The sequence below is a fragment of the Drosophila mojavensis genome, unplaced genomic scaffold (assembly GCF_018153725.1).
Source record: "Drosophila mojavensis isolate 15081-1352.22 unplaced genomic scaffold, ASM1815372v1 contig_80, whole genome shotgun sequence".
In the NCBI taxonomy this organism is placed as follows: domain Eukaryota; kingdom Metazoa; phylum Arthropoda; class Insecta; order Diptera; family Drosophilidae; genus Drosophila; species Drosophila mojavensis.
Window position 1 is genome coordinate 14443647 of NW_025318906.1, and position 18621 is coordinate 14462267.

General features: G+C 37.6%; 3 protein-coding genes across 5 annotated transcripts; 2 read left to right on the forward strand and 1 right to left on the reverse strand.

Annotated features, from left to right (window-relative positions):
• Positions 1-1306: 1306 nt before the first annotated feature.
• On the forward strand, positions 1307-6548 carry LOC6579886 (dihydropyrimidinase). Of its 2 annotated transcripts, XM_032730205.2 has the most exons (11): positions 1308-1405; positions 3250-3391; positions 3454-3594; positions 3655-3704; positions 3767-4041; positions 4118-4264; positions 4761-4999; positions 5301-5536; positions 5774-5874; positions 5935-6304; positions 6371-6548. In XM_032730205.2, the coding sequence occupies exons 2-11, from the start codon at positions 3258-3260 to the stop codon at positions 6448-6450; spliced, it is 1773 nt and encodes a 590-aa protein (XP_032586096.1). In that variant the 5' UTR covers positions 1308-1405; positions 3250-3257; the 3' UTR covers positions 6451-6548. The 2 variants fall into 2 exon arrangements, with proteins under 2 accessions (XP_043866714.1, XP_032586096.1); XM_044010779.1 differs by lacking the exons at positions 5301-5536; positions 5774-5874; positions 5935-6304; positions 6371-6548 and adding an exon at positions 5114-5132 and having other exon boundaries at positions 1307-1405.
• Positions 6549-7169: 621 nt separating this feature from the next.
• On the forward strand, positions 7170-8281 carry LOC6579887. The gene has a single exon (XM_002005724.4). It carries the CDS (start codon positions 7272-7274, stop codon positions 7947-7949), a length of 678 nt encoding a protein of 225 aa, XP_002005760.2. The 5' UTR covers positions 7170-7271; the 3' UTR covers positions 7950-8281.
• Positions 8282-12208: 3927 nt separating this feature from the next.
• LOC6579888 (mitochondrial proton/calcium exchanger protein) lies at positions 12209-18497 on the reverse strand. Of its 2 annotated transcripts, XM_002005725.4 has the most exons (6): positions 18319-18497; positions 17676-17947; positions 14792-16023; positions 13668-14726; positions 13325-13612; positions 12209-13254 (listed from the first exon to the last, which is right to left on the reverse strand). In XM_002005725.4, the coding sequence occupies exons 2-6, from the start codon at positions 17749-17751 to the stop codon at positions 12892-12894; spliced, it is 3018 nt and encodes a 1005-aa protein (XP_002005761.2). In that variant the 5' UTR covers positions 17752-17947; positions 18319-18497; the 3' UTR covers positions 12209-12891. The 2 variants fall into 2 exon arrangements, with proteins under 2 accessions (XP_002005761.2, XP_043867054.1); XM_044011119.1 differs by lacking the exon at positions 18319-18497 and having other exon boundaries at positions 17676-18029.
• Between the last annotated feature and the right edge of the window lie 124 nt (positions 18498-18621).

Consider the following 18621-nt stretch of genomic DNA (forward strand, 5'->3'; position numbering starts at 1 on the left):
AGCAGAGATAGATAGATAGATAGAGAGAGAGAGAGAGAGAGATGTAGTATGAGAGAGTGAGAGAGCTTGTCTCAGGCATTAAGTGGTAGCACTCTTAAAGGTATTAGCCAACAAGTCAATGCCGCAATGCCACAAGAAAAGTGGCACAGATCGGCTTTTGGATTTCGCTAGCTGCCAATATCGAGCATTACATATATATGTATGTAGTCGCCGTTTTTTCATTCAGTTCGGTTCGATTGCAACTGTAGAAGGACACGCGACCCACATGCATATAAACATTTCACGGCTAGCGACATATCTCTGCACAATTTTTATGGCCAGCTGCGGTGCCTGGCTCGATGCTCTGCACTTCCTGCACCCAAACAGAGGAACACAAAAAAAAAACTGGAAAAAGGAAAAATACGAAAAAAGGAAGAATTTGTATGCAGTATGTACATGACTGTGGCCTGCCTGTTATCTCTGTATAATCCACTTTATATTTTCTCACCAGCCACCAAAAATTGAATAAAAACATAAATCCCCCTTTGGCTATAGGGCTTAATTTAGTGCACGAAATAACCAAGTTGACTGAAAGTGAAAGAGAGAGAGGGAAAGAGTTTATGCCAAAAACAATAAATTAACTGATGATACATACTTGTAACAGAACTTACAGCAGTAATCCTTGAGCCCCTGAGAAAGATTAAATAATAAATTTCTATTGACAAGACTTAAGACTAAACCATTTACATATCTCTAAAGACTTAGTCCTGATGATAGGGACTTAGAGCTGATATTTTCTAAAGAAATTTTCTTTTAGCTACAAACTGAGCTTTAACACGTAACTAGAGCTGCGGAAGACATACAAGTTGTAGAGAATTAAGGTCAGAGCTTATATGAAATGCATTCAATGGAAATGCTTACATAAATGTTTGCTTAGCGACAGGAATAATGAAAGCCGCCTTTAGACTGGCGCACAGCACTTCAGAAACTCGGATCGCTGCCAAGAAAATGTAACTAAACCCAAACTCTAAAGCTTAAATTTATAAAATGTTAATTGAATGAATTTATAAAAATTAAATGGAATAAAGTTATTTACTATATTACTTAAAATTTCTTTATTTTTGTTTTATTTCATACGATTAATTTTTATTTAGTTTTAAACAGTTACATAAACATTTTTTTTCGCTGACATAAATTTCAAATATTTGCGCCCATTCACACAGCAATTGATCTCGATAGGCTATCGATACTTTTGCCACTGTTAACATAACAGTTTGGTTAACAGTTCACTTGAGTTTAACAGCACCTGTTGCTAGCACCAATTTTCTTCAGTCTTATCAGAGTTTTTTGGCGAAAGCGGTTGCGTTGTGCGTTGACTGCCAGATTTGTCGGCAATTAAACTTCCAAAATTATTCAAAGCTTAACGGTAAATTATACGAACTTACTACTGGAACGTAACGAAAAACAAATAAGTATTTATTTGTTTTATATACGGGCGTGTCATATGGAGAAACAAATCTATATACTAAAATTATAATATATAGAAAAAGCCATTAAAAATTGCAATTTATTGCTGAGCTATAGCACAGGTTAATTTTTTTGAAAAATTCTGAAATAGTGTATGGTTTGAAGACAATTATAAATACAAATCAAGTGTGCTCGAAATAAACTAATCTCTGCTAATGCGATTACATCGCACATCAACTATTTGGTAGTAGGTCAGAGAATAATGTTTTTCGCACTTGCTTTTTTTTTTTTCGAAGCCAGAGGCGAATACATATTTGGATCTGTGAATATGTATTGAATATGTATTGTCGTTTATATGCGTGAGTGTGTCTGTGTTTGTGTTTAATATTATTCACATGTGGCCGCTACGTAGATAATTGCTGAATCGGCTATTTTGGTACCTATAAGAAAACTAGATTGTTGTTATTGCATGCCCATTGAAAACATATGAAACTGTTAGCATAACAAATATGCCATATATGAAAACATTTATGCATATACAGTTCCATATATAAGAACTATATATACATAAAGAAATTAGGCTTGAGTTAATTTTGTTTAAAATTCTCTTGTTTTTAATACATATTTATAATTTTTATAAATATACATATATATTTTTTTATTTATTATTATTATTTTTTTTTTTTTTTTTTTTTTTTTTTTTACGTATTTCCTAAAATATTTCGCCAAGTGTGTTCTATATTTAAAGCACAACATTTCCTTGCGTCACTTCACATCTGGGGCAGTGAGGCATAAAAAAAAAAAAACAAAAATGCATTGCATGTCGGCATTATGTCTGCTGTATCTCGGAAAAGGTCGCTCTTTAAATAGATACGACTATCTCAATTGATAAGACTTCAAATTGATGCATTTAAAGTATATATTTAACTAAACATGCTTACCATTGACAAGAGCAAACCTCTGCTATCAGCCATTTATCAAAGATGGTAAACCCTTGAATATACACATACATATACATATGCCGAGATATGTAGCTTATCAACAAACAAACAACAGTTCGATTTTGAAAAGTTAAATGAACGCATGTTAGCCAGTGCAATAAACAGAAACATAATATTATTTATACTTATCAATTTCGTAATCATTTGATAAGATTTTTCATTTCTTTTTTCTTGATGTCAAGGAAAAGCTTGATTAAGCAATAAGAAGAAAAACAAAAATAAATGAAATATATAGGGACTTGTTTACTTTATGTATTTGTTTCCTTTATTTACGGTTCTGTTTGATATTTATATGCATAAGTATTGACAGCAGAAGCTACTCTTAGGGCCAACTTCGTATAAATACATACATATATAGATTTACCCAAAGAGAGTGAGACTGTCTTGGTTAGTTTATGTTTATGTATTGTTTTAAGTAATTATTCATAAATAAATGTTGACATAGTCAAGATAGCCTGTCAATTGATTAGAAATTATCTGACAGTTGTTAGGTATATGTAAATAAATTTTATAGAGCTATCAAAAACTAAGGTATATAAATTCGAAAAAAAAGTAGTTTCAAAATAAAACTAAATAGAATATAATATCTTATGCAGTTCTTGCTAAAGTGAAATTTATTTTTCTATTGTTCTTATGTGGTCAAAGAGTTAAGAGAAAACTAACCTATTATCAATAATTTGCTCTGGAAATAAATTAGTCATAGACAAATACAATTTATCCATATTTAATATTCACTTAAAAATAAATAAAAAGATGCAAAAATATTTAATCTTATTAAAATAATTTTTATATATTTTTTCAAGTATTGACATGTCGACGCCAGTTAAAAAAGTGCCCATACACCTGCAAAGCGCACAGAATCGTGTCTATATCAAAAATGGCCAAATTGTGAATCACGACAAGACATTCAAAGCTGATGTTTATATAGAGGATGGCATTATCAAGTAAATATGCTAAGTACATATGATAACTCTATGTACACATGCTAACATTCAAATCTTGTCAGATTCGTAGGACCCGCTGCCGATATAACGGTGCCAGGTGGCGTGCGCACAATCGATGCCAGCGGCAAGCTAATTATACCAGGTGGCATAGATCCGCATACGCACATGCAGCTGCCTTTTGGCAATGCGGTGGCAGTGGATGAGTAAGTGATTGGAGTGCTATAAATAGTGATCAAACGATTTATCACGATTATTCATTTTAGCTTTTATCACGGAACCAAAGCAGCTGTGGCTGGTGGCACAACCATGATAAGTAGGTATTCATTATATACATCAATCTAAGTATTTGTGATTTTAACAAATCCCATTCCCTAGTTGATTTCGTGTTGCCAAACAAAAACGAGTCCATGATCGAGGCCTATGACAAATGGCGCAGCTGGGCAGATCCCAAGGTCTGCTGTGATTATGCACTCCATGTGGGCATTACTTGGTGGTCGAAATCGGTGTCTGATGAGATTGGCATACTCTGCAAGGAGCTGGGCATCAATTCATTCAAGACCTTTATGGCCTATAAGGGCCTCTATCAGCTGAATGACTCGGAACTATTGGATGTCTTTGAGCGCATACGAGGCTTGAATGCTGTAGCTATGGTGGGTTTACATTAAAGTCTTTATATTTGAGAGTGATTTTTTTTTTTTTCTAAATTTTATACGTTTGCTGTTCCAGGTTCATGCTGAGAATGGAGATATTATTGCCAAGAATGCCAAGCGACTGCTAGCCGAGGGCATTACTGGACCCGAGGGTCACGAGTTGTCGCGACAGGAGGAGGTGGAGGCTGAGGCCGTGCATCGTGCTTGCATTTTGGCTCATCAGGTGGGTTAAGCTTAAATATGCATGCATATATACTATATTCACAAATGTAACTAACATATATAATATATAAACTACAATTAGCTAACTGTCATTAATAACAGCTTAGGCTATAATTTATACTAGTTATTTATCTATCTTTCTGTCAGTTTTCTAACTCTCGTGAAAGCTTGGATTCTTATTGGAATCACCTTAAGCAAACAAGCAAAAACCATAAGCTTTAATAGTGTTAAATTAACATCGTGTTTTGTGATGAGTAATGTTAATTAACATACATTTCAGCATGCTGTTAGAAGTGAGTTATGTTATCCTTTCAAGATTAGCGTTAACTTATGTAAATATTTACATGACTTTTAAAATTTAATATCTGTATTTATTTTATTTATTTTTTAATAGCATTTCAAAATTATTCATAGGATATACTGTTTTGATTATTTTATATTTTCATCTATACTATTTGATATTTAATTCAATTTTATTTATAAAAATTCTTCTGCAGGTCGATTGTCCACTGTACGTGGTGCACGTCATGAGCAAATCGGCGGGCATTGAGGTAGCACGCGCTCGTCAGCGTTATCGTGGGAAGTACATCTACGGCGAGACCCTGGCGGCGGCTCTCGGCACAGATGGCACCCACTATCGCTGCCAGCACTTTGGTCATGCGGCTGCCCATGTGCTGAGTCCGCCCCTGCGACCCGACAAGACCACGCCCGAGTTTCTGATGAAGCTGCTAGCCAGGTGAGTTGTCAGAGCCAATACGTTTCTTAGCCAATAAATCATGCATTTAAAGTGACATTTAATCAAACATATTGACATATGTATATCACATCCACATATCATGCAACAACTCAGATGATGACGCCAACAGAGTCAGCAAATCCTTTGTCATTGTCAAAGATGATTTGCCGTAGTGAGTATATATTTTCATATTTTATTCATAATATTGATAATATATATCGCTGTCATTTCATTGCAAGTATAAAATTGATTTTAAAAAATAAATTAAAATGCATATGTATATTTGGGTTTCCTTTTCCAGCAATGATCTGCAGACGACGGGCAGCGACAATTGCACGTTTAACAAGAAGCAAAAGGAGCTGGGCCTGGGCGACTTTACCAAAATACCGAATGGCGTCAATGGCGTTGAGGATCGCATGTCTCTAGTCTGGGAGCGTGGCGTGCATTCCGGCCTAATGGATCCGTGCAAATTCGTTGCCATAACCAGCACAAATGCAGCCAAAATATTTAATATATATCCAAAAAAGGGACGAATCGGTGAGTATGTAGATTTAAATATTTAATATAATATAAAATAATAATGTAAAAAAAAAAATAATAATAATAATAATAATAATTAAAAAATTTTATTGTTTACTTAATATAATAAACATATTAATTTACCTAAGTTAAACGTTATAATTGTTTAACTATTACATATTAATATTAATTAAATGTAATATAATAATATTAAATATATATATTAATATTTATTACTATTCATTTGATTTCTAGCCAATGGCTCAGATGCTGATATTGTTATTTGGGATCCGCAAGCAACCCGCACCATCTCCAAGGATACTCATCATCATGCGTGCGATTTCAATATCTTTGAGGTAGTCATATATACATATATAGTCTATATATACTATATTAAAATTCTCCCTCTCCCATAGGGCATGACTGTGCATGGCGTGCCTGAGTATGTGTTGGTGCGCGGACGCATTTGCGCGGAGAATGGAGAGGTTCGGGTTGCTGAGGGCTTTGGACGTTTCATACCCACGCCGTTGCGACCGCCTTTTGTTTACGACAGTATTGAGGGCAAGCAGGAGCAGGAGGGGGAAGGGCAGGAGGTGGCAAGGGATGAGCAGGTGCCACTAAATGGCAGCGTAACTAAAAAGCTGGCCGAACTGGACGTTCACGTGGCTGAAATCGAACCTCCTTCGGCCATGTTCTCTGGCAATCCCACACCCAGCGTCGCTTCGAGTGGAGTTGGACGCGTGGATGGCAAGCGGGATATGCAGGAAACATCCTTTTCGCTAAGCGGTATATTCTAAATTAAATTTTAAGAATATTTCAAATTTATTCTCCCCCTTTTTTTATGCATTGCAGAGGAACTGGACAAATCCGGCGTGCGCTCGTCCATTAAAGTGCACAATCCACCCGGCGGAAAATCATCCGGCTTTTGGTAATTGTCATTGAAGCTGTTCAGTAAAATAGGTATAGATATAAAAAAAATTTAATACATGTTAAGTTTTTGTCTTTGAAATGTATTTAATATAAACAAAAAAACACTAAAAAAAATATTTACTGGTAAATGTTGTTCGAAAAAAAAAAAATAAATAAAAAAAAAATGCTGGTTTTTAAATTAACATAATTTATTTATAATATTCATGTGGAAACAATAAGCAATAATGTAAACATTTATTGAAATAAACATAATATAAATAATATATACATATATATTTTATAAATATATATGAACTTAAAGATGGCTTTTGATATTATGCAGCTGGACTGCAATTTTAATCAACTAGACTTTAATTGGATTGGCATTGGAATGCAGCAAAAATACTTTATTTTATATTGAAATGCATACATATATATTATTCATTACAGATATAATACTTTAATTTAGTCCAGTGATCAGAGGTTAGTTCTTCAAGCTACTCCAGTATTTTAATAGTATTTGAGTATTCTCTACTCTCTTACTCTTACTTTTATTCTAGTGCTAGTAGTAGCTGTAGTTGTTTTACTATATACCATATACATACATATACATATATCAGACAAGATATATATCTTTATTTTGAAAGATAATCCTACAGCCAATCAATTTATTTCGACCTATATTGAACTGTAATTCAAAGTAAAATTGTCCCATCAAATCATTTCCTATTCTAAATTGAATTCTCAAGCCTGCAACTAAGCAGCCCATGCCTCAGTAGAGATTATTATAGGGTGCTGCTATTAGCTGCTATTAGCATTCCACTTATAAATCCACGTAAATACAATGTTTCGCTGTCAAAATAAACAAGTTACCACAAAATTTCAAAGTGCAAAACAAAATGTTAGCAGCGGCGTAAATCAGTCCACGAACATGAAGCCAAGAACCACAACAACAAGAGCAACTGCAGCAAAAGTGGCCAATGGAGAGAAGAAGCTGGCAACAGCAACCACCAGAACAACAACAACCACAACAACAACAACGAACAGCGCACACAAGCTTAGCCCAGCCTCCGTGCAGACTGCTCCAAGAATTCAGGTTAAGCCTTGCCTGAACTCGACCAGCTCCAAGCTGGCAGGCAAATCGGATGGCAGCAATGCAACAGCCGTGGGCAGTCGCAAGGCGAAGATCTTCAGGCATCAGGATAACATATCGTCCAGAATGCGGATTATTGCTGGCGCATTGCCCCGAGCGGCGCAGTGGCACAATAATCGCATTTATCGGCCGTCGTCCTCGAAGATCTTCGACTATGATCTGTCCAAGCAGGAGGCGCGTTTCTTTGGCCAGTTCCGTACGCCCATGAAATCTGTGCCCGCTGACGAACTGCAGCTGCTCAGGTCTGGCAATCGCTCGTCCTACTTGGAGACGCGCTACGGCCATACGCCGGATGTCAAGTACAACTATCCGGAGGCAACCAGCTGGCGATATGGCTGGTTCCATCAAGTCAATGTCACAGCCAAATAGAAGAAGAGACTGATTCCGCCCACTCTTGCTAAGCAAAATAGAATAGGGACTAGCGATCACCCCCAGCTGGCATTTCGTTTCCATGGCACAGCCAGTCGAACTTAGATGTACTTTTGATTTTATTTCCTCTCTTTTTATTTTTTATTCTCTTTTCGTGCATTTTCTACTCTCCTTATACATACCATACATCATAACAGCCCAAATTGATGCAAGTGTAGCGAAATGATTTGCCTAGCTCTTCGCATGTGTTGGAATGAGATGAGATGAAATCTTTGGTAAATGTCAGTGCATCCCATTAAATTTACTAACACGAGTGTTTAACCTATTGAAAATATTGAGTTTGATTTTGGTAAAAGAATGTGAAATAGGGAAAATATCCATGCGTAACTCGCAGGCCTAGTAGATCGACACCTATTCATCTATGAGCCTGAGTTTTATGCCGATCCTATAGCATTAGGGGATTATCCTGATGAATTCACCTTCATTGACAAAAAATTATATTGATGAATATATAGATAAATATATATTGTATTACCAATCATATATGTTCTCAGAGTCTTATACGACCAAAAAGATAAATTAAATTGTAGCTTGGCTTGAATCTAGAAAATGAGCTTGAATAGAATAATAAGAAAATCTATATAAATATTTTTTTTTAATTTATTTAAAAACTATATATAAAAATATATATAATTATATATAAAACAAATTATAAATTATATATAAAAAAAAATAAATAAAAATTATCTATAAATTTGTTTCACAGCATATTCAACTTTCTAGAATAATAGGAGAATCTATATAAATATTTTAACAAAAATTAATATAAAAATTGTCTTCCATTACACAGTTTCTAGAAAACATTCAACGCTTTGGCTTAGCTTTAACAACTTTAGTTTTCGCTTTAGCTTCAATCACTTTGAATTTGCAATGACAATTTTTCTTGATTTGAGCGCCACTATAAAATGCATTACACTACTACCACTACCAGCACCGCTCTCGCACTGTCTGCGTGTTTCTTTATGTGCGTGCGGCGGCGGTGTCTCGTGGGGCATTTAAAGTGTTGCAAGTGCAAAGTTGTTCAACTTGAGCTACTTATTCTGTTGCACGCTGATTGACTCATGGAAGGGCACAAGTTTTTAATTGTTTCATGACATTTCCTACAGCGATTCGGTTTTATTTAATTGAGTAAGTAGCAGAGTGAGAAAGATAGAGAGAGAGAGAGAGAGAGTTAAAGTTAGAGTTGGAATGGCATATGGAGTGGCTTCAGTCAGTCCACTTTATTAACTTTATTTGATGAGGAACCACTTTGAATTCGCCTTGCCCGGATTCTCGCCAATTGAAGGCAGCTTTTCGAACGCCATTGTTGCATTTCAAGCACTTTTAGCTGGACAAACTTTGGCCCAACACCAGCACCAGCTCCGTTGCGCATTCCTCTGCTGCACAGACAGACACAGACAGTTGCTCGAACTACTGCTGAAGCGCCTCAACTCGCCTCAACTCGCCTCGTCCCGCCCCCTCCCGATGGCTGTTATTGTTGAGCACTGCTTGATTGCAAACAACAATTCTCACTTGGCCCGCCACAGCTCCCAATGGAGCTGAAGTTTATTATTATTTGGCTTGTTTCACATTTTTCAAGCTTCTATTTACCTTTAAACACATTTCGCTTTGGTCTTGTTTGTTGCATCGTTTGAGTTTTATTTGTATTCGATATCATCGACGACCAAACTTGGCCATCCAATGTTTACTCAGTTGGCAAAACTCTTCGCGCTGTCTGTCCACGGCGGCTCTCGGTCTGGGATTTGTAAATGATTGAAACTTTAGTGAAATGTCTTCACATCTCCGGGGACCATTCGGGCATACACATAAGCGGATAAGCTGACAGCAAAATAAATTATTGTATGGCAACTGAGTGTGAGGGTTGAGCAGTCAGTATAACAGTCAAATATGACAAGTAAATTGGAATTAATGAAAGAAATTATTAAATTGTGTATAACAGTCAATAAATAGTTAATGCGGCAACTGTTATAATGGGACAGTTTAAATAATGGTTAATGGGACAGCTATAATTGTCGAGTACAAAAAGGGTATATAACAGTAAGTATAATGGTTGACAGGACAGTTAGAACAGTCAAGTAAAAAATTGTATATAACAAGTAGAACAAGTAGAACATTTTATATAACAGGGAATATAATAGTTAATGCGGAACCTCTTAAAATAGTCAAGTAGAACATTTTATATAACAGTGAGTATAATGGTTGATAGGACAGTTATAACAATCAAGTAAAAAATTGTATATAACAAGTAGAACATTTTATATAACAGTGAATATTAATGAGACAGCTGCTAAAATAGTCAAGTAAAACATTTTATATAACAGTTAGTTTAATGGTTAATGGGACAGTCACTCTGATAGTCAAGCAGATCATTTTATATAACAGTGAGTATAATAGTTAATGTGGCACCTCTTCAAAAACTCAAGTAGAACATTTTATATGACAGTGAGTATAATGGTTGATAGAACAGTTACTAAAATAGCCAATTAATTAATGGGACAGTTACTCTGATAGCTAAATGGAACACTTTATATAACAGTGAGTATAATGGTTTACGGAACACAATGGTCACAACGATAGTCAAGTAGAGCAATCGCTATAACCTGTTATATATATGAATGCCAGGTATAACAACAGCTCTTACTTTATTATCCCAAACACACCTGAATCCAATTACTCCCTTTGTTCGATAATCAAACAGAAAAACGTTGCAAATCAACAAATATTGTGCAGTTCATTAAATATGGGTTCCCCTGGAAATTGCCAAAGGGTCAAAGTGTAATCGCAGTGAAATTGAAAGAGTAAATCATAATTTTTGCATTGATGCTGCCCCATTTCTAGCCCCAAGTATCCAACTAAATTCCATGCCAATGGCAGAGTGCATTTGCTCGAGTAAAATTATAAGAGAATTTATGGGTCAGTGGTTTAGCTGGAAAGTTATGGACTCCTTGCACATTTTGCGGCAATATTTATTAGTTTTATTGCCCAGCATATGGATGTTGTTATTGTTTTGTTTTCTTCATATTTTTCATTCTTTCTATTTGGATTTTTTCCCATTCTTATTTTTTTTTGGCAATTGCTCAAAACTTATTCGGTTGCATCGCCCCATCATCGCCCCCATCCATGGCGAAATTTGGTTTTGCGGTTGGCACTAGGGAATTATAGCCAGCTCGAGTGAAGCATTGAGATTGCTCAAATAAAGAGAACTTTGCGCACATACTGCAAATGTATTTAGAGCTAATAAAGAATTCGGATGTAGGAATTCGAAGCATTTACAATAGTTTGTAATTATGAGTTCAAGTCAGAAATAAAAGTGGCTCATAAAAGTATAACATTCCTCCTAATGCAGCTGAATAGCAAGTAAATTTGAAGAGCATTTTTTTACTAGCAGCTCAAGCGTTACTCATACGAATATATGTAAAAAAGCACATATACATACATATAAAACATGGTTGGCAGCTGTTCTTTTTTTTTTCAATAACAAATTCATTAAATTAAATTTATTTCTATTTATCTTTATAACTTCGTTGAATGTATGATTTATATATGAACTGTACACAAATAGACAGAGATATTAGACCTAGACATTAGCTCTTATTGTTTATGTGTTGAGGCGGTCTGAGGTATTCACTCAAATGCTCTAACCCCACAAACTACATACTCTGTCTATATACCTTATTAGCATCAATAGCAGAGCCTATATACTCACTCTTTTCATCACTTAAAAGAAACCTCTAATCAGATTATGTAGCATTATATATATTCTATATATTAATCGAAGTGAAATTCTGCCAAAGGAACATTTGATTAGATTGTACAAAGAATATTTCTGCTTACTTAACATTTAACAAATTTCTTATTAATATGTGTAAGCATATCTGCTGCATACAAAATTTGTTCGAAATCCATTCCATATAATTTTAATATAAATAATTTTAACAAATTTACCAGATATATTCAGCAAAAAACTTCTTCAAAAGCCTCATTGAGTCATTGTCTTATAAATAATCAAGCAAAAATAAACGAAAAGGCTTTAAAATACTCCTAGATCGGCTATCAGACTGTAAAATCATTCCTTTATTTTTATCATTATCAAATAAAGTAGTTTTACATAAACCTCATCTAGAGCCTTCGATTTTCCCATCATATTCTATAATTCACACACTTAAGAGAACTGTTTCCCTAAATTAAATCTCCATTACGTGTGTGTAACTTGTTTCTTTATTTCTTATTGCAAATTAACACTTTTACACATTGTTTATCTAATTCAGTTAAGCATATAGTATTTATTATTGTTACAGAAAAGTATCACGTGCTTTTCGCTTCGCTTTTGCATTTAATTGATTTTTGTGATAACACTTTATATTTGATGTTGAAATTCCACTGAATTCAAATCGTTTGACATTGTTGTTGTTGTTGCTACGTTAGGTTTTATATTAGAAATAATATGTAAATTAATATTTCACTTAATGATCACAATCGCTAACATTATTATAGAGTCAAGTATTTGATGGACCAGCACATGAAAGTAGTATATAACTAAGGCGGTAGAAAATGAAAGTAAATAGTTTTAAGGTAGTTCTGCCATTGTATTCGTTTAACATACCCAAATTCTGTATATATGTATATTTTAAGCAATAGTTTATAATTTGGGCAACTTTTACACATACTTAATACAGCCTTGCAAAGGAGCTCTTGCCTGGGATCTAACTAAATACAGATTTTCTATTGAATTACTATTCTATGCATTTCCTGTTTTAATATTATTAATATTGAATGCAACTCGAATCAATTTGGACAAAGGGTTGACTTTCTGATCTCATTTTGCCCTAGGTGAATGCTCTGGGTATTCTTCATGTATTGCTTTCGCCTTCGGCTCAGCCGGTCAGATCAATTTCTTGGGAGTGCCGGAAGTGCCATTCGCCGCCGCTTTCGGTGAGGTAGCCACCTTGGACTGGGTCGGTGTTTGTGTGGGTATCGTTGGTGGCAGATCGATATCCTTTTGGGGCAATAGCTTTTCGATTTGAATTTCGGCCGCCTCGCGCATCGCTATCTTGGGTATCGACATTTCGCTATCGGAGGCCATCTTGCAATTGTTTCTATTGCTGCCGGAGCTGTTGCCTTTGCTCGGTGTTGGTGGGGTGTCCTTTCCCCCTTTTTTGTTGTTGTTCTTTGGGGACTTGACTAGCAAATCACCCAGCTCCTTCGCATTATCTTTCAATACTTTAGCGGGGTCTTTCATGTCGGGCTGTGAATAAAAGAAACAACTCAAGCATTAGGACGATCTTCGCTTAAATTTTAAGCTACACCTCATTTACTTCTGGCTTTGGGGGAGTGGGCCTCTCCTGCTCCATTGCTCCCAGTTCGGTGGCTATGTCGCGTATCTCCTTCGCCGAATCGTGTATACCGTCGACCAGTTTGGCCATATCCTTGTCCGTCTTCTCCACCTCCAATTTAAGTTTTTCCGCTTCCTTCATGCTCTTCGCGATTGCCTTCTCGATCTTTTGCTCTGCCTCCAGTATCTGCTCCTTGTCCAGCAGAGCAATGAGCTCCTCAATAGCTTTATCGCTAAGTTTGATATTATCGCGACCAATGGACTCCAACACCTGCAAGTGCATTCAACGTTAATTTGGACTAACTGAACCAAGACACGTTACATACCTTTCGTATATCGTTGACAGTAACGACACCATCTTTGTCGGCGTCAAACTTATCTAGGACACTCTCGATGTGCTTGATGCGGGCCTCATCGCTGGTCTCCTTTAGCTTCTTGATATTCATCATGAGATCGTCAATGTGGACAATTTCCTCGTTGCGTCGCTTCTGTGCTTGCTTTGTGAGTAGCTCAGTGAATTCCTCCAGCTGTTGTTTGTCAATTTTGGTCGCTGCACTGTCGATGCTTTGCACCACCTTGGTGATCTCATTAACCGAGACAGCACCATCCTTGTCAGCATCCAGTTTGATTAGCAAATCCTCAACGACTTTGAATCGCTCCTCGTCAGAGGCCTCCTTCATGCGTCGGATTGTAGCCACCAGTTCGTCAATGTGCACCGATTGGCTGGGACTGGCACCAGATGTGGGCGCGCTGTCAGGGGTATCGACTTGCTTAATCTGTTGCTGGCGATGCTCCAAGTCTTGAAGCACAGTGTCCAGCTGCGAGATCATCTTGTTGACACGATTATAGAGTAGCTTGGCAGCTCGACTCTCGCGCACCGGTTCCTTAACCACCTGGCGCACCTCTCGCAATTCCTCCACATCCTCCTGATAGTCGCGCAACTCCTCCTTAAGCTCCTTGATCGTCTCCTTCTCCACAACAAGCTGTTTATCAGAGGAAAGCGTCTTCAGTGCATCTGATAGCAATTGCACATCCGTCGGCGAAATGGTCTTCTCATCTGATGCCTCGGATTTCTTATCCAAATGCAACTTCTGAGTAGTATCCTCAGTGAATATAAACGGCGCTGGAGTTTCATCCGTGCCGGCGGTGCGCAGCGTCTCTTCGTGCTCCTCCTCGCGCTCTTCACGAATCTTACGCTCCTCCTCCTTGATGATCTCAATCTTGGTCTTGTTATCGACCTTGCCCTCACGCTCGCCAATCGCATGGCGTGTGTGAGCGGCTACAGCATCCGGCAGTACACGCATTGTCTCCTTCAGCTTATCAGTCGTGATGCTGTCATCAGAGATGAGCATTGCACGTGACAATAGCAAAAGTATAGGTGGTACCTAGAAGCAACTCACGCATGGTTAATATAATAAGAAATACATGATGGCTATACTGATGCCCTTACCTGTTCATTTAGTGATAAGTCAATCCATTCCTTGAGTTGAAATCGCAGGCGCTCCGCTGTTAGGCCGTAGGCGCGCATGCCACGTGACTTGCACGCCTGCTGCAATTCGAAGAGATCGAGCGAGTCGACGCCTTCGCGCGCTATTACCCGATCATCGGTGGCCAGAGAGCGAAGCTTGAGACGCAGCTGAAAGCGCAGCAAGGTCGTTGTGCCAATCGTGTTCAGCTCCAGTACACGGCAGAGCGCTGATAGCTGCTCTCGACTGAGCGAATCCAATGTGATTTCGTCATCGAAACGCTTGGCAAACTTGATTATCTCATCGTTGCTCACTTGCTCTGTGGGATTCCGGATCTTTCGGAAGAATGTCTCGAACTGTTTGGCTTCCTCGCTGCTGTGCTCCTTGTGCTGGACAGGCATTTGACCGAGAGTTTTTTGCAAGAATTTAGCTACCTCCAGACGGACGGTCAGTGACTGCCTTAGTCGCTCCTGGCGATCCTTGGCCGTTTGAAATGTGGACGGCAGCATGCCCGGAAAGAATTTTATAAATACCGGCAAGAGCAGCTCCATAAACGGCACCACAATAAACACCGAGAATGGAATCAATCGGAACAGATCCGATGTTGTGCGCTGCAGCTGCTTGTTTTCGCGTCGCGTCAGCGTCTTGCCATTGAGTACCTTCCACACCAGCTTCGAGCTAATGGCGGTATCAATGAATAATAACCGAAAGCCATGATAATAGTGTACCAGTTCATCCCAAATACGCTGTGTGAGCGGCTTCTTTGGCTTGGCCACTGCCTTGGATGGGGCCTCTGTTAGTTCGCTAGCCGTCTTTGTGCCAGAGGCGCTAGCCTTAGCTGTTGCGCTCGGGTCTACAGCGGTGCCGTCGAGTATCGTGGAGGTCACCGGGGTAGCCGAACCAGTTCCCTTAATCGCCTGTCCATTGGCCACCTCCTTCATGATCTCCTCGACCTTCTCCTTCTGCTGATTCTTCAGCTTCTTCACAGTGGCATCGATCTTTGAACTCGACTCAAACAGCGGCCTACCGATATGAATATGCCGCAGGCCATAGCTACAGAACTGATCTGATTGGTAATAACGCGGGCCGGTTTTCAGTGAGTAGCCAGCAAACGTTCTCCTTTGCCGGACGTTCCATGACTGTGAAGAAACTGAGTCTTCCGCTTTGTGCTGGACTTTTCTCGTTGTACAATAGGCATTGTGGCTCGTTCTGAGATCTATAAGTATTGAGAGAAGTTGGCCAAGTTTTAGTACAGCAAATTCTTGCCTATAAATACATTATATAAATAAGAGAATTTTAGTAAAGCAACCGATAGTCGTATTTATACACACATCATTTGCTCAGTCAAGGTAATAGCGAGAGAAATAATTTCAAATAGATGCTCAATTGAATAGGCAACAAATAAAAACAGATTGGGTTAAACCTTTTTATGGCTTCGGCCATTAAAACTTGTCAAGCGTTAATCGAAAAGTTAGTTCCACTTGATTATAAGCCCAGATAAGCTCACAAGTCAAACAGAACAAAAGAGAGACACAGAGAGCAAGGGAGAGCGAAAATAAAATCAACTAAATTAACACCTGTTGCGGTCGAATATACGCAAAAAAAAAAAAAACAAAAACAAAAGACGACTTATATAAGGTGAAAACTAAACTTAACGAAAGTACCATAAGATTTCTTAGAAAAAAAACAATCTGATGCACTTTCAATTTTGTATTTCTGATTTTCCTTACAATTTATACTTTTGGCAAGTTCTCAGAACAATACATCAGATGCGAATTCAAGGAAAAATAAACATGCTGCGTGTGTGTAGAAGAAAGAGAAGAAAGACGATAGAGCACAAAAGCGAAATGCATTCAACCTTCGGCCAATGGCCGAGCAAATTGTGTGGGTGCATCTGACCCATGTACATGTGTATGTGTGTGTGTGTGAGTTAACTGTACTCTCTTTCAACTACATACAGGGTGTCGCATTTGTGCGTCAGCAGCAATCGCTGGCGTCATTTTGTCTGTCTGTACACCTGAGCGCTTGGCACTTGTCCCTTTTGCTTGTTAAACACACACACGCACACACACATACTTGTGTATATTGTGAATGTTGTGTATAAATTGAGAGATGAGCAAATAGCGTACGTGAAATTCTTTTGCAAACAATGAAAAATGATCGTTTATTTAGTATAGGTAAATCTTGCATAAATATTCCACTCACTAAAAACAAAAGTACTTTGCCTTAATTCTTCTTTAAACCTTATCTGCCTATACTTATATTAGCCAGCCGGTTTAGATGTTTACTTTTTTGGTCAATCTCGCTTTTTCAGCAGACGATAAGCGCGTCAAGTGACGCGTCTCAGTGGAAAAAGAATAATAATAAATGCTGAATTATATAAAACACGATAACGATACGTATAAAAAACAGCCGATGACCCATACACCGGCAACTATATCAAAATATATTATATATGCACTGCAGATACATACATATATATTGCACACCCTTGTCATTAACTAACTTGTTGACAAAGGCAATTAACTGCCTGTAAGTGCGAAAGTGTTTCAAATCTTACATATATAGGTTATCCAGAAAATTGCCCTACAGCTTGTATACAAAAATACCAAAACAAGCGCAACAGGGAAATTTTATTGTGCACGCAAACATGGAATCAGCTGTGCACGAATATGCAGTCATAACAAAAACAACGACAAAAGGCGAGCGCACAAAAAACACGCACACATACACAGGCTGCGATACCTAAACTCAAGCACACACACACACACATACAAGCTCACACTCGTACCGCAAATATATGGGGTAAAATCAATGGAAAGTTTTATACGATTTTCATTCCATCGCGTGGTTAGCAGACAAACTTACAGCGCTTATAGAAGTTATGCATCGCATAATGCGACTTTAGTTGCGTGGATCCTTTGGGCAGCAGTAGCACATTCATGTTGTTGGCCTAATGTTGTTATTGCTGGGTGGGGAGCGCTGTTTGGGGCTATCGGCTGCCAGTCCAATTCCAAAGTTTCTTCAATGTATGTATGTAATTTTGAATTTCCGAATCACTGTCTACTCTGTGTGTATCTTTGTATTTGTTAATGTTGTTTAGTTGCGCATGAGAAATACGTTGGTTTCTCACTTTACGCCTAAAAGTATAAGGAAAAGAGTACAATAAGATTTATAAATAATCATGCCGAAAATTAAATGCACGCTATATTAATGTCAAACATAAAATAAATAAATGTAACTGTCAACGCTCACTCGCTCTTTATTTTTTTATTCGAACAGCGCAATTCAAATTTCTCTCACACATACGCGATATACGCACACACACCCATTCTCACACATATTCACGCAGATTTGCGATATCAGGCGATGTTTCATAGTGTTTGTTGCTGTCTTCTGCCATTCGCACGATTCTAAATATTACACAACTACAGCAACAAAGTATAAGTTATTATTCTGTGCCAATTTCACATTGCCGACACCCTGTTTGATCACAATGTTCGGCAATTACCATTTAACTCCAATTCACGCTTTTTGTCGAGACTTTCCACTTGCCCTATATTTTAGTTTTTTTTTTTTTATATTTTGTTTTTGTAATGTCGTCGCTCGTATTCTTATGAATATGTTTATAATTCGCAGGCGGTTCGGTTAGTCTTACTTCCACGCTTTTTTATTTTACTTTGCTTTGGTTGCACAAGTGTGACCACATTTACGCAGTGCAGCAATACCAACGTTGCTGTATTTTTTTTATTGGTTGCGCAAATCTCATTCTTGCGATAGCATCATTGTTGATTTATCGAAAAGTAATCGTATG

What these genes read in the sequence shown, in the direction of transcription:
- LOC6579886 (XM_032730205.2), top strand. Translation starts at nt 3,258, where the DNA reads ATGTCGACGCCAGTTAAAAAAGTGCCCATACACCTGCAAAGCGCACAG. An exon ending in CTGATGAAGCTGCTAGCCAG is followed by an intron (nt 5,000 to 5,300) that starts GTGAGTTGTCAG and finishes TTCCTTTTCCAG; the next exon opens with CAATGATCTGCAGACGACGG. An exon ending in GCGATTTCAATATCTTTGAG is followed by an intron (nt 5,875 to 5,934) that starts GTAGTCATATAT and finishes CCTCTCCCATAG; the next exon opens with GGCATGACTGTGCATGGCGT.
- LOC6579887 (XM_002005724.4), top strand. Translation starts at nt 7,272, where the DNA reads ATGTTTCGCTGTCAAAATAAACAAGTTACCACAAAATTTCAAAGTGCA.
- LOC6579888 (XM_002005725.4), bottom strand. Translation starts at nt 17,751, where the DNA reads ATGAATGTGCTACTGCTGCCCAAAGGATCCACGCAACTAAAGTCGCAT. An exon ending in CTGTCAACGATATACGAAAG is followed by an intron (nt 13,613 to 13,667) that starts GTATGTAACGTG and finishes ATGCACTTGCAG; the next exon opens with GTGTTGGAGTCCATTGGTCG. An exon ending in CCACTCCCCCAAAGCCAGAA is followed by an intron (nt 13,255 to 13,324) that starts GTAAATGAGGTG and finishes TTTTATTCACAG; the next exon opens with CCCGACATGAAAGACCCCGC.